This window comes from Panthera leo, chromosome D2 (assembly GCF_018350215.1).
Source record: "Panthera leo isolate Ple1 chromosome D2, P.leo_Ple1_pat1.1, whole genome shotgun sequence".
Classification (NCBI taxonomy): Eukaryota; Metazoa; Chordata; class Mammalia; order Carnivora; family Felidae; genus Panthera; species Panthera leo.
The window spans coordinates 13,354,272-13,376,556 of NC_056689.1; the positions used below are offsets into that span (position 1 = coordinate 13,354,272).

General features: G+C 42.2%; 1 protein-coding gene across 1 annotated transcript; it reads left to right on the forward strand.

Moving 5' to 3' along the window:
- Positions 1-1,812: 1,812 nt before the first annotated feature.
- On the forward strand, positions 1,813-21,881 carry RBM34 (RNA binding motif protein 34). The gene is made up of 11 exons (XM_042907714.1): positions 1,813-1,972; positions 2,082-2,256; positions 2,472-2,608; positions 7,506-7,737; positions 8,444-8,503; positions 10,834-10,877; positions 17,451-17,534; positions 17,691-17,754; positions 19,317-19,356; positions 19,592-19,710; positions 21,541-21,881. Exons 1-11 carry the CDS (start codon positions 1,914-1,916, stop codon positions 21,817-21,819), a joined length of 1,293 nt encoding a protein of 430 aa, XP_042763648.1. The 5' UTR covers positions 1,813-1,913; the 3' UTR covers positions 21,820-21,881.
- Positions 21,882-22,285: the final 404 nt, after the last annotated feature.

A 22,285-nucleotide genomic window follows, 5' to 3' on the forward strand; every position in this document is an offset into this window, starting at 1 on the left:
CAATGGATGGAAAAATTAAGATGGATGTTTTTTATAGTGTTCTCCAAAACCATTTTATTTCTCCTGAAATAACCTGAGGGTCAGGTCTTGTTAATTTTCTTAAGTGTAGGGAGATTGGGGAAGCCGAAGCAGAATACGGAAGACCACTAACGTATTTTCCAAAGTATTTTTGTCTGTATCTTTCTATGAAAAGAGTCCTTATATTTTAAACTCTTCAGAGGCATTAAGTGGTCTCTGAACAGTTAAAAACCAGTTCTGAACAGCAGTGGGGATCATTTTTTAACTGTCCAACCACAGCCTCTTTCGTCCTAATTATTTTCCTCTAGAAGTGTGTGCTCCCTTTCATTCTTTGTGAGCCCATTTCTCCACCTTTCTTTTAATTTTAACCTATTTAGGGATTTTTGACTACCATCATGATGGGTTTTGTGTCTATTAGATGTGATCCCCAAGCAGCAATAGTTTCACGGTTTTATTGTGGAAGTAATCTACGTAAGGCTTAACAAAATATGTGCTAAATTGTACAGTCAGGGAAAGCCAGTGGTTAGGAGTCTAGAGGGGGCGGTGAATGAGCACACAGGGATTATGATGACAGATGTGATGGTGACACACAGGAGCTGCAATCCTTAAAGTAACATTTGAGGGAGTTTCATCTAGAAATGGAATGTGTAGGTAAGAGTGGAGAGGAAGAGTCAGGAAAGGCCAGATGTGATGAGGTTGCAAGTGCTACGGCTAGGAAATGATTCTTGGAATAATGCTAGAGAGAGTGGGGATGAGAATGGGATTGGGAGACCTTCTGAAAGAAAAATTGAGTAGAATTTCTTCATTGGACTACATAGGATAGATGGAGCGAGGTGCTTGAATTGCAAATGCAGACAGTTGGATTTGTCTCATCTTTTGTGAAATACAAGGTCACAATTACGGGAAGCCTAAATAAGAGACTCGGAAATCGAGACCAGAGCCAAGCAGTTGAATATTGGGTGTTTTCCATCAAGTTTTCTGATACAGTCTATAAAAGGGTCACATATATTCTCAGTTACTTCTTTTAAGCAGCTTTCAGAAAGCACGCCTATTCTCGAGTCAAAATTAAATCCGATTTTACCACCAAAGTTCTGAATTCAATTAATAACAATTTGATACTTTTATTACTTAAAAATCAATTTATCGAACATTCACTAGGTACGGCAAGTAGAAATACATAAATAAGGTAAATTAAGAAAAAGGGTAAATACGTTAACACTAGTGCAGTTAGATGAAGGCTTGGAAAAAAATCTATTGTAAGTAACTGGGAGATTTTTCTAGGGGATATCTGAGCTGGGATTCCTTTCCGGTAAAGGAATAACAAGGAATAAAAAAGGCTAGAATGTGCGGGTTTGGAGGGAGAGGAGTCTGGGAAGTTAGGCTGAGAAAATAGGAGTTTTCAGTGCCCAGAATCTGGTAGAATAGCTAGGCAGAGCAGGTTAGAGCTGGAGCTTACTTTAAACGTTATTTTGAAATAGTGTGAAATACAGAAAAGTTGCCACAGCAGTGCAGAAAATGCCCATGTACGCTTCGCACCGATTCACCAATTACTGTGTAGCCTACATCCCTGTAACCTCATTTCTTGATAAACCTCCCTCCCTCCTCTTCAGTGATTCAGGGGTTTTCGACCGTGTTTCTCTCCGCTTGGAGTGGCACCCCACACCCAGCCTGGCTGATTCTTATTTATACTTCAGGCCTCAACTACTCTCGAAGACTTCCTGCACTCCCAAGAAAGGTTTCTTTCCAGCCTGAAGAGGTCCAACCCGGCACCGGAAGCTCTGCGCCCCGCTGGCTCCCGCTCAGCCCAGGCCGGAAGAGGCGTGGTTCCTGGAGCGGAAGTAGCCGGGACCCGGAAGTGCCGGGCTCGTGCGCCGCCGCTGTCTAGAAGCCTCAGGATGGGGACGCCGGTGGAAGAAAAGAGCAACAGGAAGAAAAAGAAAGGTGCCCAGGAGAGGTGAGTGGCGGGTGGCACGTCCGCCTGGGCAGGGGTGTGCGTTCGGGAGCTCTGGAGGGCGAAACGGTGGGGCCTGGCGTGGCTGAGTTTCTGGCGTCGGTGTCTATAGAGACAACCCGGAGGACGGCGTTCGCGGGAGTCTGGCCGGAGACTATGTGGTTGGACAAGTCGCCAGCAGCTTGCTCCAGAGCAGGCGCCCCTCCAGAAATAGTACAGCTCGGTTGGCGTCCCTCTTCAGCTCTTCTGAGCGTCAGCTCCAACCCGTGTATGTGCCTGTGCCTAAAGTAAGTCACTGAATTCTATTCCGAACGTCCCGTCAGAACGGCTTTTAGAGCAGTCTGCCTCGCAGGGCATGATTTCTAAAGCGGGGCAGATAGGGTTAATTTTAAGTAAGCTTTCATTACCGGAATCCAGTGAGAGAGAACACTTGCTAATTTAGGAAGACTACTAAATTATTTAAAAAGATGAGGTCTCAAACATAACTTCCAACTTTTAAAAGGAAACCACCAAAAAAAGGAAACGGGATGAGGAGGAAGAAGGTACATCCCAAATTCAAGGACCACTTTTGCAAGAACCTTCACAAAAAATGAAAGTGAAGAAGAAACTTTCTGCTGCAGACAAAAAGTTGGCAAACAGGTCGGTAGAATCGTCTTAAGCTGATGTTAAAGAAATTAGATGGTAAAGAATTTGAGATTTTTATACCTGCACTCTTTATCTTAGTGTTTTGCTCATCTCGTAGTTCTAGGTTTTACAGAAAAAAATTTTTATTGTGTAAAATGTCATACATATTCAAAAGTTGAAAAGGATGAGAACCTCATATGCCCAGCACCAGCAGTTACTAATCCTTGGCCAGTCTTGTTCCATCTTTACCCTTCATATCTCCCTCATTAAGTGGAAGCAGATTTAAGGTCTGGAATCTAAATGTGTAAATATCCCAGCATGAAAAAGGTGAGTTTTGTTTTCCCAAACTCAGAGATCAGATTTCCCCCATTAGCTTAAAAAATGTTTTCATGGGGTGCCTGGGTGGCTCAGTCGGTTGAGCGACCGACTTCGGCTCAGGTCATGATCTCGAGGTTCCTGAGTTCAAGCCCCGCGTCAGGCTCTGTGCTGATGGCTCAGAGCCTGGAGCCTGTTTCAGATTCTGTGTCTCCCTCTCTCTCTGCCCCTCCCCTGTTCATGCTCTGTCTCTCTCTGTCTCAAAAATAAATAAACATTAAAAAAAATTAAAAAAAAAAATAAACACTTTCCAGGGGCACCTGGGTGGCTCAGTTGGTGAAGTGTCCGACTTCGGCTCAGGTCATCTCATAGTCTGCGAGTTCGAGCCCCGCATCGGGCTCTGTGCTGACAGCTCAGAGCCTGGAGCCTGCTTTGGATTCTGTGTCTCCCTCTCTCTCTCTGCCCCTCCCCCGTTCATGCTCTGTCTCTCTCTCTGTCTCAAAAATAAACAAACATTAAAAAAAAAAACCAAAAAAAAAACATGTTTTCAGGGGCACCTGGATGGTTCAGTTGGTTAAGCGGCCGACTTCGGCTCAGGTCATGATCTCACAGTCTGTGAGTTCAAGCCCCGCGTCAGGCTCTGTGCTGATGGCTCGGAGCCTGGAGCCTGTTTCAGATTCTGTGTCTCCCTCTCTCTCTCTGCCCCTCCCCCGTTCATGCTCTGTCTTTCTCTGTCTCAAAAATAAATAAACGTTAAAAAAAATTTAAAAAAAAAAAAAAAACACACTTTCCAGGGGCACCTGGGTGGCTCAGTTGATTAAGCGTCCAACTTCCGCTCAGGTCATGATCTCACATTCCGTGAGTTCGAGCCCCTCGTCGGGCTCTGTGCTGACAGCTCAGAGCCTGGAGCCTGTTTCAGATTCTGTGTCTCTCTCTCTCTCTCTCTCTGACCCTCCCCCGTTCATGCTCTGTCTCTGTCTCAAAAATAAGGAAACGTTAAAAAAAAAAAAAAAATGTTTTCATTACAGTTTATTTGATCAAGATCCGAATAGTGGTCACATCACAGGCTCCCTGGTAACTTTCCTTGGTCTGTGAAGCCACTCTCTTCAAGCCCCTTAATTTTTTTTACTTTCTCTCAGAGAAAGGTGTCTCGCTCCTTGTCCAAGGTTAATTCGGTCACCTGTGCTTTGGATACCACATACCTCTTTTGTCTCCCTCCGGATTATTCCCTCAGCTATATCCATTTTCTTCTCCTTCCTGTGGCTTTCATCTGTCTCCTGTACAAATGTGCTCAAGTGTCTCATCCTAAAAAGAGAAATCTAACAAAACCAAACCCTATCTTTGCTACGATGCCCTCAGTCCTTCCCTTCATAGTCAAGCTTTCAGAAAAACTTTATACATGTGTTCTTCCTTTTCCTGATCTGTTTTCTCTTCCAGGAACTTGTTGTTCTGACGTGTTGAATCCGACTGTTCACTTGTTGTGTTTTTATGTGATCTCACCAAACTTCTGAAGCAGCGTGCAGTGAAGATATCCTGACCCACTTGCCATATTTTTTTTTTAATTTTTTTTTTTCTTAACATTTATTCATTTTTTGAGAGACAGAGAACACAAGCAGGGGAGGGGCAGAGAGAGGAGGAGACACAGAATCCCAAGCAGGCTCCAGGCTCCAAGCTGTCAGCACAGAGCCCAATGCGGGGCTTGAACTCATGAACCGCGAGATCGTGACCTGAGCAGAAGTCGGATGCTTAACTGACTGAGTCACCCAGGCGCCCCACACTTGCCATCTTTAATAGACAGTACAGCCTCTTCCCTGTTCCATTCCACATGGTGGCTTTTCTTCCTGAAGCTATTAGATTCTTTTATCGCAGTCTCTTCTGATTCCCCTCTTGTTTGTCTGTTCCTTCTCAGTGTTCTTGTGGGTACCTCTTCTCCTGCCTACTCTGTAAATGTTGATTTCCCCCAGGATTCTGTGGTCGTCTTCTCAGGACTTTTTTCTACCCTTCATTCTGAGCAGTCTCCTTTATGCCTGGGGCTGCACCATTCTGATTTCTCTCCTGATCTCCTAATCTGTGTATCTGTTTGCCTGCTGGCATCTGCACCTGTGTATTCTAGATACAGTTGACCTTTGAACAATGGAAAGGTTAGGAGCACTGTCCCCCACACAGTCAAAAATCCACATATAACTTTCGACTCCCCCAAAACTTAACTACTAATAGCCTACGGTTGACCAGAAGCCTTACCATAAATAGTAGGTAAACATGTATTTTGTATGTTATATATGTCATGTACTGTATTCTTACAATAAAGTGAGCTAGAGAAAAAAATGTTATTAAAAATCATAAGGAAGAGATGCCTGGGTAGCTCGGTTGGGCATCCGACTTCAGCTCAGGTCATGATCTCACGGTCTGTGAGTTCCAGCCCCACGTCGAGCTCTGTGCTGACAGCTCGGAGCCTGGAGCTTGCTTCAGATTCTGTGTCTCTCTCTCTCTCTCTCTCTCTCTCTCTCTCTCTCTCTGCCCCTCCCCCGTTCGTGCTCTGTCTCTCTCTGTCTCAAAAATAAATAAACATTAAAAATTTCAAAAAAAAATACATAAGGAAGAGAAAATACTGTACCACATTTATCAAAAAAATAAATAAAAAAAAATCCACGTTTAAGTGGAGTTCAGACCCGTGTTGTTTGAGAGTCAACTCCACCTCAAGTTCAGAATGCTTCAGACTGAGCTGCGTAGGCTCCTGAGACCTGTTTGTCCGCAGGAATGGTACCACCAATCTTCCATCCAGTTGCCTGAGCCAGTGACTCGGGAGTCGTCTTATACCCCCTCTTTTCCCTGTGTTCTACTCCGCTGCCGGGTCCTGATGGTGCTGTCTTTTAATATCTCTTGAATCTGTTGTTCCCTTTCCACCCCTCCCTTGCTCAAGTTGGTCTGTTGTCTTCTCAGATACATGCAGTTACAACTCTCTCCGTACCGGTCTCCCTTTTCCAGCCTTGCCCCTTCCCTAAGCATCTTCTGCTCTGCTGCCCAAATGATCTTTGTAAGGTGCCCCAAAATTTTCAATGGCTCTTTAAGCTCTGTGGGATACAATCTAAGCACTTGCACGTAACAGCCATGGTCCTTGACCTGGTTCCTGCCATACCGTCTCGGTTCCTTTCACTCCTGCTTGGTACTTTATATGCCATAGTGGACAAAAAACTAGACATGAACCCTCTCCTTAGTGGAACTTACGGTCTAGTGGAAGAAGAACGTCAAAATTTACTGAGGACAATGTGCCAGACACGGCCTTTCCCCTCCCCTGAGAAGCCTCTCATGTGTGTTTTATTTTTCTACACCATGTTACCATTGTATTGTGAACTTTGCTTATCTCTTCAGAGGCTGGAGTATTGCAAGGTTTTTAATAGTCTCTTTATCTTTCTATCCCCAGACGCTAGAACAGAATAGGAACCCAGTAAATATTTACTGAGTGAATGAATCATTTACTACCCACGACTCGACTTGTATTACCGTTGCCTCCTTAAGATCCCAGTCCCGGGGCGCCTACTGGCTCAGTCGGAAAAGCATGCGACTCTTGATCTTGGGGTTGTGAGTGTGAGCCCCACTTTGGGTGTAGAGGTTACTAAAAAAATAAGTAGATAAACGTAAAATATGTATATATATATATATGTATATATGTACATATGTATGTACATATGTCTGTGTGTGTGTGTGTGTGTGTGTGTGTATATATATATATATATGTATATATATATATATATGTATATGTATATATGCATACATATGGTCCCTGTCGGTTCTCCATTAGACTTGATGCTCAGATCTCGCTTACCCATGTGCACCAAGGTTTTTGTTGTATTTGCCATTTCAGAATGTACTTTTGACAAGCAGTCCTTTAAATATTACAGTTAAAAGTAGGAAATCTGGTTTTCCCTGTTGGCCACATTGCTTTTACAAAGTATTTTGCAGCCATTTTAACCTTTATAGACCCCCTACAAGTGCTGCAGATCCCCCGGAGTTCTAGAGCAGAGAATGAAACTGGGTATTCATAGAGCATAAACTAGACCTCCAAGAGCTTTACAACTTTTGTTTAAATGAGCAACTTTTGTTGCTCTGCAATAATCTGACAGTTTTAACATATCTTCAAAAATTGAGCTTAGTTTTTTCTAATCTTTTTTTTAATACATCATTCTTTTTTAAAAAAAAATATTTATATTTGGAGAGAGAGCGTGAGCGGGGGAGGGACAGAGAGAGAGAATCCAAAGCGGGGTCCGCACTGCCAGTGTGGAGCCTGATGTGGGGCTTGAACTCAGGAACCATGAGATCATGACTTGAACTGAAACCAAGAGTCAGACGCTTAACCACCTGAGCCACCCGGGTGCCCCAATTTTTTCTAATCTTGAGTATTCTAGAGATACTGGTCACTTTTTGATAATGCTGTTTCTTAAATTTAGATATATTTGTGAATCATAAGTTTATATTTAGGAAAGCTAGAAGTAGGTGAGAAATATTTCAAATCTTTGTGCTTTGTCAGATACTACATCGGACTTCTAGGACTCTTATTCTTTTCTTTTTACCTTTTTTTTTTTTTCATGGCCTTGTAAAGGGAAAACGCCCTAGCAAGTGCTGATTTAGAAGAAGAAATTCACCAAAAACAAGGACAGAAAAGGAGTGCTTCTCAATCTGGTATTAAAGCAGCAGATAAAAAAGTACTTGATGATGTAGATCACACAGTTGTAAATCAGAGAAAGAAAATTGAAATCAACCAAGAAGAAGAAAGATTAAAGAATGAGAGAACGGTGTTTGTTGGGAATTTGCCTGTCACGTGTAATAAGAAGGTAAGTGTGTATAATCTACATGTTGTAAGGATTCAGAGAACTTAATAACTCATAACTTTGTTTACTCTTCCTTTATTGAATAAGTACATAATTAATAAGTCATTAACATATAGCTTCATTGTAAATGATTACATGAATCATTCTGTAGATTGATTCTGGTATACACCTCCTCTCCGTTCCCATAGTCACTGCCCTTATTCATCCTTTTGCAAATCTGCAAACAGTATTGCAGTGGCCTCCTGGTTTGGTTTTGTTTTTTTTATTCCTTCCAGCCCTCTTTTCTGTTACATGTCACTAGAACGTAAACCTGAAATCATGCCTAGCGTAGAGTAAGGAGCTCAATAAATATTTGTTATATAAATGAATGAATACATCCTGAGGTTCTTCCATTATGTGGGATTTACTAAACCCAAAATATGCCCTTTACTTTTACAGTTTACATGTGGCAAAGATTATAAAAGATTCAAAGACAAAAATGCGTACCTTATGGATACTAACAAAAACTTGAGATGCGTTTTATGTGTATATATGTGTGGGTGGAAACTATTTTTTGTCTTCCAACCGAGTAGTCCCTTGTTCCTGAAATGTTCTTAAAAGAAAACCTGGCAGTAAAAGATGATCAGATGGTTTTACTTAATTCTTTTTTGTAGCACTTACTTGATGTTCTGAAAGTAGACTAAAGTATATATGTTTTTTTTTATTTTAGAAGCTGAAGTCATTTTTTAAAGAGTATGGACAGATAGAATCTGTACGATTTCGTTCTCTGGTATGTTTTCTCCCTGTCTTGAAATTGCAAATCTCGAAACGTATTCGTTTAAGTCAGACTTATTAACATGTTGGTATTAGTGAGATGGAGAAGCACAGCCTTTTGAATCAACAGGTTCAAATCTAGCCCCAGAGAAGAAGTGCTCTTAAGATCTACTTCTGACTCCTGGACTCTGTTAAATTAATGCGTTCACACAGTAAAATGATATCATTGTAGGAGGGTGGATGTGTGACTTTTGTTTGCGGAACATTAATACGTGTGGAATAGCATTTCTGAGCTCCAAGGCATTCAGTCCAGGAGGTTGGTGTACTGCAGACAGTACCTACCACTGTCAACTTAATTTCCCTAAAGTACTTCTTCCCAGGGGCGCCTGGGTGGCTCAGTCGGTTAAGCGTCTGACTTCAGCTCAGGTCATGGTCTCACACTCGGTGAGTTCGAGCCCCGCGTTGGGCTCTGTGCCGTCAGTTCAGAGCCTGGAGCTTGCTTCGGGTTCTGTGTCTCCTTCTGTCTCTGCCCCTCCCCAACTCGCGCTCTGTGTCTCTCTCAAAAAATGAATAAGTGTTAAAAATTTTAAAGTACTTCTTCCTGGAACTCATGATCATTACACATACAGGTACCGCATCACTTATGCGTGCACGCATGCGCGCGCACACACATACGCACTTTGGCCTGGTATTACTTTTGGGGATCTTGCTCTGTCCCTGGATTACCGGTCTGTTTGATGACCCTGTCGTGCATTCTCCGGCACCCCATGCTTCATTATGGTGCTTATGACACTGTTCTGTAGTCGTTCCATTATTCGTCTGCCCCACCAGACTGAAAGCTGATAGCAGACAGCCGGTTTGCCTTGCTCATTCGTGGGTCACCAGTACCTGCACATTGTGCACATGAAGCTTATATGGAATTGCCTAAAGCCCTTACATTTGCCTTGCTGTGAGTGAATTCTGTCCTGGTTCTTAGTCTGACAGTCAACACAGGGTGGCCCTGAGGCCACGTGTGACTCTCCTGCAGCCTGGGAGCTGCCGTCGTTGCTGATCAGACGCTAGCGCTTTCTCACTCTTCTTTTTGCTCAGTTCATTGGTTTTGTTGCGACTCCTCCTCAAAGTCTCATTTTGCCTAGTGAGATACAGTCTGTGTTTTGGTAGGCGATTAAAATGTTAATTACTCAAGTTTTTCTTTTTGATACTTTATACCATCAAGTTTTTTTTTTTCCCCTCTATTTCTGTACCTTACTGCTTTGGGTCTTACCTACTCATTTGTATCTTCAGTAACAAGATACAGATGCTTGAGGGCTCCTAGAAGACACCTAGTAAATGTGTTTTGATGACCATCATTCACCTGTTGATTGTTCACTTGAGCATTTCTCATGTCTTGCACGGTTACGCTGTCTGTATTTTCAGAGTTTGTGAGTAAGGCAAACTGAGAATTTATATCAGATGACTAAGATTTCCAGGGGACATTCGTAGTAACTGCCCTAAATTAAACTGACATTCATAGATGGTGCTGCTCTGTGAACTTGCAGGGTCTATATCTTTTCACCTTTGTCTTGTCAGTACCTGGCTGAGGCATTTCAGTGCCTCTGCCAGTTATCTCAGGACTGGCGCCTTGCAGACGGTCAGAGTTGTTGACCTGAATTTCCATCTCCTCCATAAAGTTTTCCCTCCCTAACCCCTCATTCTTAAGTAGTACAAAAGTAATACTGTATAGGGCTGAAAAGAAAGTGAATTTGAATGTAAAGGGGTTTCCCTTATTTGCCCAATTAAAGATACAATGATTTTTTTTTTTTTTTTTTTTTTTTTGCCAGCCGACATATACTGACCCTTAGACATAGGGATGAAATAATGTCTTTACATTATTTCCCAATTTATTTAGACATACTTAAAATCATACAGAATGTACAAAAAAGTAAAATCATATAGCACGTACAATAAAATATTGATATAGAAGTGTTGCTTTTTTCCAAGCTTATTTTATAAAACAATTTTCCTTACGTTTTTCTTACGCGTCTTTAACCTCCATATCCCCTTATGTCCAGAGACCCCTTTGAGTCATCTGACCCAAGTTGAGAGCACAGTATGTTTACTTCCATTTAGATTAAAAAAGTCATTGTCTGTAAAATTTTGGCCTAAGCCACCAGATCCCATTCATATAACATTAGGACGGTTGTTTCTGATTCCCTAGAATGTTTTAATTACATCACATCAGAATAAGACATTTAGAATTCGATTAATTAAAATATAATTAATTTGAAGTAATATTTTGGATAATGAATTTTCTCTAATACCTGTCCCTGTCCCCCCCCCCCCCCCTTTTTTTTTCTCTCTTAAAAGATTCCAGCAGAGGGAACTCTGTCCAAAAAGTTGGCAGCAATAAAGTAAGTTTATAATGAGAGAAAGGGAGTAGTCTTAAACTCTCTTCCATTTTGGTTAAAACTTAAGACTGTGTTTTCGTGGATTTTTATTTTTCGATAATACATCATACTACTTGACTATTTTCTTATGACTGCAATAGCGGGTAAATTTATCAGATGTTTGTCTTTAAGCTTTAACATAAATTGTAGAATCACATTAAATATTATAAATAAGTTGCTGGAAAATGTGCCATGAGAATTTTCAAGGACATTTAATCAAGCTTTATGTTTGGAAGAGAATAAGGAAATTTTATGCCCAAATATTGTAGTATAAATCATAAATACTGTATTTTATCAGTTCTAAGGCACACATTTTCCCATATCTTAACATTTTGAAGTCAGGATGCATCTGAAAATCAGGGGTGCCCCATAGTTGCGGTTAGCTGGTCAGGTTTTTCCAGAGAATTCATGTTTGCTTCTGTCAGGTTACCTGGGGGTACTACCAGCTCAAGACCACTTTAAGCTCTCTGTTTGAAGGTTTGGGGACTGTGCTGGTAGTGTGGCTCACAAGTTCATATTCTCAGGGGATTTTCCCCTACCCTCCTTATCCACCTAGTGCCATGGATGAGACACAAAAGTTTTCTTTACTCTCCCTTCATTTCTCATTAATTTTTAAAATTGAAGTATAATTGACATATAAATTTAACGTTTATTTATTTTTGAGACAGAGAGAGACAGAGCATGAATGGGGGAGGGTCAGAGAGAGAGGGAGACACAGAATCGGAAGCAGGCTCCAGGCTCTGAGCTGTCAGCACAGAGCCCAATGCGGGGCTCGAACTCACGGACCGTGAGATCATGACCTGAGCCGAAGTCGGATGCTTAACCGACCAAGCCACCCAGGCGCCCCTAAATTTAAAACCTACAACCTGTATTTCTCATTCACCTTCAGTTCTATGCAGAGTCTCCTATTAATCTCTAATCTTGGGTTTTTTTTTCTAACTACGACATGAATTCATAGATTGTACAAGCAGAGGTATATATATTAGATATAGCTATATTAATAGATCTACAGATTACATTGATATATAGGTATGGTTATATTAGATAAGATAGTGTACTTTGAAAACATTGTGGCATTATTTACAATAGCCAAAACACGGAAGCAGCGTTAAGTGTCCATCAATAGATAATTGGATAAACACACACACAGGAATATTGTTCAGACCTAAAAAAGGGAAAGAAATCTTTATATTTTTGACAACGTGGGTGGACCTTGAAGGCATTATGCTAAGTGAAATAAGCCAGAGAATGAAAAACAACTCGAAGACACAGAGAACAGGTGGGTGGTTGCCAGGGGAGGAGGTGGGGGTGAAATGGCTGAATGGGGTCAAAAGGTACAAATTTCCAGGTATAAAATAAGTAAGTCATGGGGATGTCATGTATAGCATGATGACTATTGTTAATAACACTCTTGGGTATTTGAAAGTTGCCAAGAGAGTAGATCTTAAAAGTTCTCATCACAAGAAAAAAGCGTGTCACCCTGTGTGGTGATGGATGTCAACCAGACCTACTGGGGTGAGCATTTCACAGTCCATATATGCACCAAATCATTATATTGTACAACAGAAGCTAATATAATGTTACATGTCAATTACATCTCAATCAAAAGAAAAAGAAGTCACGGGTTGCCTCAGCCAGTACTAATTGAATAAAGTTAAAAAAAAATTCAGTTGAATCACTATGTTGTACTAATTACAACCTAATTCACTATGTTCAGCTAAGGTAACATTGTGTGTCAGCTCTGCTCACGTAAAATTTCACAGAAATTTCTGGGAATCCTCCAGTAACAGGATTTTTGAGTTACAGCAGCTCCTTTGAGCATCTTGGTGCATTCATGTGTACATTCGTTCTTAATTTAGACTTCTTTGGCAGACCAGGTTCTTGGCAGTTTTATCCCATACCCATCACAGCATTTGTATTAACACTTAATAAATATGTGTTACTATGTGTTCCTGGCTCCAGTAACGTTTGTGGGGTAGCCACACATGTTAAGTCCTTCCATATGCAGGGTATTATTGTTCAGATGCTGTAAAGAATGGAAAACTTGGTAAGACACAGCTCTTCTTCAGGTCGTATGGACTTCTTCCTGGAGGAGGCTAAAAGCCAGGGCCCAAGTTTCAGCAGAAACCAAGATGCCAATAGGAGTGTATAATAGTACTGAGGAATTTTGATGCCAGAAAAATAGAATTTGTGCCCTGTGGTTGCCATTGGCCCTGACCACCTGCCCCCAATCAAAAAATTTCTTAAATTTAATTATTTGAATAAATAATGAAGCAAGTGGTTAAAAATAAAGTGTAAAAGTGTATGCAGTGAAAAGTTTCGCTCCTGGACCTTTACCCTAGTCAGCCAAGTTCCTGCCCCAGGCTGCTGCTGTTTTTACTTTTTAGTATAACCTTCTAGAGACATTTTATGCGTTTACAAATTGATACACATATATATACTTTCTCCCCTCCCCCCCAGCCCCCCACATACCTTTTGATGCAGTTGTATTCAACATGTATACTCTGCGTCTTCCTTTTTTGCACTTACTATAAACTGGAGATCACTCACACTGTTGGATGCTCCGTGGCTTGTTCTTTTGTTATTGCCCAGTAGTATTCCATGGTGTAGCTGTACCAGAATGTATCCAGCCATTCGTCAGCTTGATGAATGTTTGGGTTACTTCAGGGTTGGGGCTATCACGAAAAAAGTTCTGAACACATTGGTGTACACATTATTTTTCTTGCTAAAGTATCTGGAGGTCTGGGACTGCTGGGTCTTGTGGTAGGTATATGTCCGTTTTCTAAGAAGCCGTCAAATAAATTTCTGAAGTGGCCTCACCGTGTTACATTCCACCCGCTGTGGGAGAACTCCCATTTCCTTCACATCCTCGCCAGCACTGGGTATTGCCAGTCATTTAATTTCAGCCCTTCTAAGGGTTTGTTGTAATGGTCTCAGTTTCTGTTTAGTCTGATGACTAAAGATATTGAGGGCCTTTTCATGTGCTTTTTGGCTGCTTGTATCTATTCTTTGGAGAAGTGTTGGTTCAAAAATTTCACCCACTTTCTGGTGGCTTGTCTGTCTTATTGTATACAGTTTTTCATTGTGGGTGCAAGACTTTTTTCTGATATATATGTTTTGGATATTTTGCCCCTATCTGTGGCTAGCCTTGTTTTGTTGTTAACGTTTATTTATTTTTGAGAGAGAAAGACAGCATGCAAACAGGGGAGGGGCAGAGAGGGAGACAGAATCAGAAGCAGGCTCCAGGCCCCCATGTCAGCACGGAGCCCAATGTGGGGCTTGAACCCACGAACCGTGAAATCATGTCCTGAGACGAAGTCAGACACTTAACCAACTGAGCCACCCAGGTGTCCCTGTGGCTAACCTTTTTAAGGGTGTCTTTTAAAGAGCCCAAGTTTTAAATTTTGTTGAAGATCCATCTTTGCGAGTGCTGGTTCTTGGTGGTCTGGTTGGGGCGGTGGGGTTGTCTGTTGTCCCGGTTCAGCCTCTGATGCAGGCCGGCCCTGTCTGTCTGTGTATCAGTGCACCGGCCGGTCCTCCCTCCCATGGCAGCCAACCTCTGCCTTGTGTCTTTGGTGGATCTTGAGCTGGAAAACATTTCCCACTCCTTGCCCTGTGGTAGGAGGCCTCCCTTCTCTGGCCCCAGAACTATTCCCTGTGCTCTGGGAATGACGGGGTTTGCTGTCTCTGCCCCAGCAGCTCAGCCCTCTCCGTTGGGAGAAGAATCCAGGTGGGCTTTGTGTCCTTCCCATACTTCTCTTCTCCAGCCCACACCCCCCAGGGATGTCTCTGGGCTCCCACCTGCCCTCAGTCATTCCTGGGGACACTGGCAGAGGTCGGTGGAGCAGGGCCTGCAAGCAGGTGTGCCTATCTGTGTTGCTGGCCTCCAGAGATTCCATTTCGGGCCCAGCCCACACGTGGCTCTGGCAGTGTATTAAATCCTAGCTGAAATCGGCCTGGCTCTCTTGTCCGGCACCAGCTTCTGAGCCAGTGCTGCCTCCTGTCTTCTCGGATGGCCCAGCCCTTGCTTAGCCCCCCAGTTTCCTTTGGACCTCAGCTCGGTTTCCTTTGGACTTTAGCTCTGGTAGCTTCTACAAAAGTTAGAATGTTGTGGGTTATTCGGCTTCTTGTGTAGGGGTGGGGATGATGCTATTTCTGGTTTTCTCCCTTCTGGGTGCAGGTGGAACTCTAGATGTCATTAATACCTAGATCTCTAGATGTCGTTAGTTTTTTTAAATCACCCATCCAGCTTGATACAAAACAGGTTCTTGCCACATAGAAAGGGGTAGAACTGTGTGCTTGCCCTCTGTATTCCCTGTGCCAAGGGATCTTTTCTCGTAGAGTGCAGTTAAGAGTATTTATTTATTTATTTATTTATTTATTTAATGTTTATTCTTGAGACAGAGCATGAACAGGGGAGGGGCAGAGAGAGAGAGGGAGACACAGAATCTGAAACAGGCTCCAGGCTCTGAGCTGTCAGCACAGAGCCCCACGTGGGGCTTGAACCCGCAAACTGTGAGATCATGACCTGAGCCAAAGTTGGACGCTCAACCAACTGGGCCACCCAGGCGCCCCAAGAGTTTTTATTTTTTAATTTTTTTAGAGAGCTTGTGCCTGCCCAAGTGCAAGTCGGGGAGGGGCAGAGGGAGAGGGAGAGAACCCCAAGCAGGCTCTATGCGCCTTGCAGAACCCAGCTCAGGGCTTGATCTCATGACCCTGGGGTCATGACCTGAGCAAAAAAATCAAGAGTTGGATGCTTGAATTGACTGAGCCACCCAGGTGCCCCCAGTTAAGAGTTGTTAAAGTCCTTTTCCATTTAGGTTTTCTTGGGGTTTGTCTTAGTCTGTTCAGGCTGCTACAACAAAATGGCACAGACCAGATGGCTTATAAACAATAGAAATTACTTTCTCATACTTTCAGAGGCTGGGAAGTCAGAATGAACTGCCAGCGTAGTTGCATTCTGGTGAGGGTCAGCTTACTGATTCGTAACCAGTGCCTTCTCACCGGTCCTCACAGTTTATAGTCAAACGGTAAGATAAAGAAGGGGCTAGGAGTTCTGTGGGGTCTCTTGAAGAACACTAGTCTTGTTCAGGAGGATTCCACCCTCATGACCTCAGCCACGCCCACAGGCCTCACCTTCTATTACCATCACATTGGGCGTTACATGGATTTCAACATGAATTTGGTGAGGATGCAAACATTTCAACACTAAGACAAGTTGAGTAGGATGTTGTCAGGAGCTGTGTGTTGCAGGGAAAGCATGGGGGTTCTGGAGTCACTGAGGCCTGTTTGAAGTCCTGGGCTGGCCACGCCTTGCCTTGTGATCATGGCACTTCTCTGAGTCTCAGCTTCCCTATCCATAAAATCAGAAAAGTAACACCCATGTCGCAGATGGGAGACTAAATGAATACATAAAATGGCTAATACAGTGCCCAGTATTATATTAGGCATTCAATAAATCGTAGTTAGTTTTATCAATAGAAAACTATCAGATAGTGTAGTATATTATTACAGAATGTGATGAGAAATGCCCTGACATTTCCTAGTGCCTTTCTTGATGGTACTCATTTGTTTATTAGCATTTTTGCTGCTTCAAAAACAATAGGTTCATGTCTTCAGGGAAGAATCTGTGGTCATTACTAGGTCCTTTTTGCTGATCGGTCACATCTAAATTATATGACCATTTTGCAAGCCTGCGAATTAGTGGGTGGAAGCATTGAGCAGCAGCAGCTGTAATCGTTAAAAAGAGTGAAAACCAGTCATAACCTGCTTCCCGTTGAGCGAACACAGCACTACATCCAGTCCCGACAGAGATGTGCAGTCTGGGTCTGAGCAAACCTCTGGATCCAGCTGCCAATTTGTAAGAAATAGGGAGGCCAGAGGAACACGTTGACCTGTATTGTGAGCTTGCAATCAAAACCATCCAGGCTTTGGAAAATTCCGTAGGTCGAACAGTAAGGTAAAGAGAGAGATAAAGGCAGAATCCTGCAGATTAAATTAGACTCAAAAGACTTCAAGTCCCCAAGTGGACATCACCAAAGTATGACCAAGGAATAGACGCTTGATTGTGATAAAACTACATAGACACGCAAGCAGATGGTTTCTGGAAAAGTAGGGGTGGTAGGCACAGAGAGTGTCTCTGGGATGGGCAGTGGCTGCAAGGGTATTGATCTTTAATATTTCTCTAAGCTGTACACATTTGTATAGTTTTTATCTTCTCGTATCTGCTTATGTGTTGTTAGGTACAGGGCTCCAGTTAAGATTCTTGTTTCTAGCTTTGTGACATTGCTTGGGGGGGGCCTGCTTGCTTGCTCCCTCATAGTGATGACCAATAGGAAGGCAAAAGTTACATGTTTTGTCCAATATCTGTGTAAGTTGTATGTTATTTTTTGCGTTATTACTAAATTTATAAAGAGATGAAACTTCTGGGAATTCTTGTCATATGTGCTGATTGAGAGTAGAAAACAAATTATATTTTTTTAATGACTTTGAGAGTAACAGATTTTACACTTTTTCTTTTCTTTTTTTTTTGTATAGACGTAAAATTCATCCTGATCAGAAAAACATTAATGCTTATGTTGTGTTTAAGGATGAGAGCGCTGCTACAAAAGCATTGAAAAGGTAATGTTATCTCTCTGAGATTTGAATGGAATTATTACATTTAAGTATGTACGAGTATGTTTTTTTTATTCTTTGGTTTGACTTTAGAGCAAATACTACAGTTAACTCGGCGCTCATTTTTAACAGCCATTTTCCCCCTTCGTGTTTATAATGCAGAAATGGGGCCCAGTTTGCAGATGGATTTCGTGTTAGAGTTGATCTGGCATCCGAGACTTCATCTGTAAGTGGTACTTGAGTTGTTTAAAGAACTTAACTAGAGTCTTCTAGAGAGAAACGTTCTCTTCTGAGCTTTCGCTAAGGAGAAGAGTGGAATCATCAGTGAGCACAAGGGAAGCCAAGAAGGAAACACTTTGGCCCTTGAGGTCACAACGTTGGGGCACAGACTGGCACAAGGACCTTAGTCAACAGCTTCCAAGAACGGGGTACCCCCACACCCGGATCAAGTATTCATAGATAGTTAGCCTGGGAGGGATGTTGGAGATCATCCGGGCCAACACCTTATTTCACATACCGAAATAGATAAAGTTAACTCCATTTTTGAGTCCCTACTCTGTGTCAGGTATTCAATGCTGAGCTACAGTCCGGGTTCTGTAGGGGTTCAGGGGTCCACAGTACAAAGGTGAAGACAAACAGATGGGCTGATTGTGGCACTTTTTTTTTTTTAAGGTATTTATTTTTGAGAGAGAGAGAGAGAGAGCTTATGAGTGTGAGCAGGGGAGGGGCAGAATCCAAAGCAGGCTCCAGGCGCTGAGCTGTCAGCACAGTCGGATAATTAACCGAGTGAGCCACCCAGGCGCCCCAGCACTATGTTCTGATAAATACACAGGATGCTCTGTCAGCTCAGGAATGGGACACTTGACTTGGGGAGGTACCAGCCAGAAGGGACAAAGGAGGGTGTCCAGGAGAAGAATAGGTGCTCTTGGAGACTTGAAAGATGAGTCAGTGTTATCTGGGCTCAAGAAATTTTAAACAGTGTATGTGGCGGGGACCAAAACTTTATTTGCTTAGGGAATGGCAAGAGCTTGATGCAGTTAATAGCAGGTAGAGTGTGAAGAGGGACAGCAGTAAGGGACTTGCTGTTGGAGAAACGGGAGAGGCCAAATCATGAAGACTGTGGTCTGCCGTGTTGAGGCGTCTGGATCTTGTCCAGGAGCAGTCCCACAGGTTTAAATGCAGGAGTGACGGGTAAGTTTGCAGTTGACAAAGGTCTCTCAAAGTGAGTGAAGGCTGCTTGTAAGAGCTCACCACCGAAACCTAGAGTGCATTTTCCTGGGGGTCAGAGTGCGCTGGCTGAGAACCGACCAAGGCCTGGAAGACCTCTCTGGCTCTGATGTAGACCTACCCTGAGGGCCAAGTATGCTTGTGTTATTTAAATTAAGCCGACTGTGTTATTTAAATTCAGTTTTATTAGCATACAACCACCATTTACTTGTAAATGTTCTGTTAAGGCTGGGAGGGTAGTTACATCAGAGACCACGTGGCCGCAGTGCCCAACAGACTGCCGTCTGGCCCGGTGCCGAGTTTGCCGTGCCAATGTAGCGTGCCTGTCCTGGGCACTGCCATGTGTTAGTGCTAGCTGTGACCAAAAGAAACCCTGTTGCCTCTGGTGCTTACTCACTTTCAAGAGGGAAGATAGAAGAAACAGAATCAAATAAGGGACAGGTGCGTAGTTAAATCAGAGCCGTGGAGACCTGTCAGATACATGGTGTGAGGGAAAGGGGATTTTCGGATCACTTCCGTTTTCAGCTCCAGTGATTTTTATTAACCTTCTTTGTGTTTCAGAGGGACAAGAGATCAGTATTTGTGGGGAATCTTCCGTACAGTAAGTGTTAAATAAAGTACCCATTTATCGTTAAAATAACAGGAAAATAACAACTGAGTAGTAACTTAATGTTTTGCTTTAAGACCAACTTGGAAAAGTGTAGAGTGTAACTTGACTAATTTTCGTGGGGCTTGCTGTATTAACTATATTACATTAACTTGCCGTATCGTTAAACAGCTCCAGCTTTCAAAGGCCATTCTGTTTTTACTTGTGCTCTGGTTGAATTTGTTTTTAGAAGTGGAAGAATCTGCAATTGAGGAACACTTTTTGGACTGTGGGAGTATCGTGGCGGTTAGGATTGTGAGAGACCCAGCCACTGGAGTCGGCAGAGGCTTCGGCTACGTACTCTTTGAGGTATGGGAGACTCGTGCATCGTCACTGTCCACTGAAATGTGCTGGAGGGGTTGTCCCTGCTGTTTCATCTCTCGGACATAACTGTCACCGTCACCTTCAAATTCCGTCTTCAGGAGACTAAACTCATAATCTGTCATATTAGAGTACTCTTCCTGTAACCGCACCTCATCAAAAGACCTTCCGGTTCCCTCTTTCTCCACGCTGATGTTATGAAATAATGTTTCAGATATTGGACATGAAAAGTATTAAGTCTCTGAATTTCCCCTTTCCATAAAATGGAGAAAAGAATTGACCCGTTGGCACAGGTAGAAGAAAATCTTGGTCTTTGTACAAAATTAGTTATATTTAGTTTACAAAATATTAACCAGCGTATCATGCCTAATAATACTAGAACATACATACTATGAGAATATTCATAATGCCTGATGGCACTTAAGTTTTTCTCCCTTCCGCAAGCACCCGTTAATACATTTCCTTTCAGTTTTTTTCGTGCCTTCTTTTTTAAAGTTGAACTTCCATCTGTGAACATAAAATTTTGCAAACTGCTTTGTGTTTTCTGTTGTATAAGTATGTTCCTTTGAGTGAGGTAACATAATTTATACTATCTTTTCCCTAATGTTTCTCAAATGTTGGAAATTTGCAGCGTTTTCTATTTTGAAAATGATGAAATTGGGGTGTTTTTTTTCCTTCAAATGTTTGTGTGCAGTTTGTGATTGCTTTTTTTTTTGATAGATCCCCAGGCCTGTTACTGACTAGGTCAAGATAAATGACCATGTTTAATACTCTTGATATATATTATTACCATACGGCTTTTGAGAAAGGTTGTCACAGGCTTTTGTTGCCATCGTTAATGCATTGTAGTGTTTCTCTGTTGTCTACTATTTTTTTAAGGTTTATTTATTTATTTATTTTGAGAGAGGGCTCGAGTGGGGGAGAGGCAGAGAGGGAGAGAGAAAGAATACCAAACAGGCTCCTGCTGTCAGCACAGAGCCTAATGCCAGGCTCTATCTCACGAACTGTGAAATCACGTCCTGAGCTGAAACCACGAGTTGGCTGCTTAACCGACTGAGCCATCCAGGTGCCCTTCTGCTGCTGTAATTACTTGATAAGTTCTTAAAGTCCTTTAGCAAATATCTCATGAATATTCAGGGTTGTTAGCATCTAGTGGTTCTATATTAGAACAAAAGAGTAATAGAATTTGGGATCTAAATGGGATCCTACAGGAGCGCCTAGGGGGCTCAGTCAGTTAAATGTCCCAACTCTGCTCTGACAGCATGGAGCCTGCTTGGGATTCTCCCTCTCTATCTCTCTCTCTCTCTCTCTCTGCCCTTCCCCTGCTTGCTCTCACGCTTTCTCTCAATAAATATTAAAACAAAAACAAAAAACAATTCTGCAAGGCATCTAGTTCAACATTTCAGAAACTGAAAGGGAGTTCCCTTCTCTCAAGTCAGCTAACACAGTGCAGCTTTTGCAGAAAGAGCCTGTGACAAGAGAGGCCGATTGGTTTAAAAGATTGCATGTGACCGATCTAGTTGGTTGGAACTCCATTTTACAATGAGAAAAATGAAGCCTGTTGGATTGTGACTTACCTAATTATGTGACAAGGCAGCTGAGTGCTTCCTGGGGAGAAACCTGTGAGGAGCATGATTAAAACGAGACTACCGGCCCAGCCACTGAAACCCGTGGGGTTGCACTTCTTGGATGTCATAGTGGGAGGGGCGTTTATCTGTGCAAGCTTGAAAATTCTCCTAATCCACTAAAGTCACAGTTGTACTAGTGTCTTTGCAGAGGGCTTTCTGGTGGAAATTAATATATTGATTTTTATTCCAGAATACAGATGCTGTTCATCTTGCTCTGAAGTTAAATAATTCTGAACTGATGGGAAGGAAACTCAGAGTCATGCGTTCTGTCAATAAAGAAAAATTAAAGCCAAATTCAAATCCCAGTTCGAAGAATGTCGGTAAACCTAAGCAGGGACTTCATTTCGATTCAAAAAATGTAGGACATTCTAAAAGTTTGTTTATTGGAGAAAAAGCTGTTCTCCTTAAGAAGAAAAAGAAAGGACAGAAGAAGAATGGACGGACTAAGAAACAGAAAAATCAGAAGTAACAATCCGAAGGTTATTTTGCTCCCACTGAGTACTTGTAATAAAAGTGTGGTAAACTCATGTATCAAGTTGCAGAATTTTATATGGATGGTGCGTGTGAAACGTGGGAACATTTTTAGTTTATTCGCATTGTGATGGCACCTTTGAAGCGTTTGTTTTAAGATGTAAGCAGATTAGTCACCAGTGATTATGAGATGGTATGAGATGATTTTAGACTTAAGGTAAACATTTGGAATTTTAGTGGCTATGTATTAGCGTATGATAGAAATATGTAATTAACACTTCAGATGGATGTTTCAAGAATTACTTGGGATGAGACTAAAAGTGAGTAAATTTAAAATGTATATATGTATGCACACGTTGATACCAATTGGATCTAGATAGGTAGGAATACTGATCTAATACAAATAACGGTCCCAAAGAAGAAGGGTTTGAAGGGCTCTTGTATAACAGCCACTAAATTTTTTT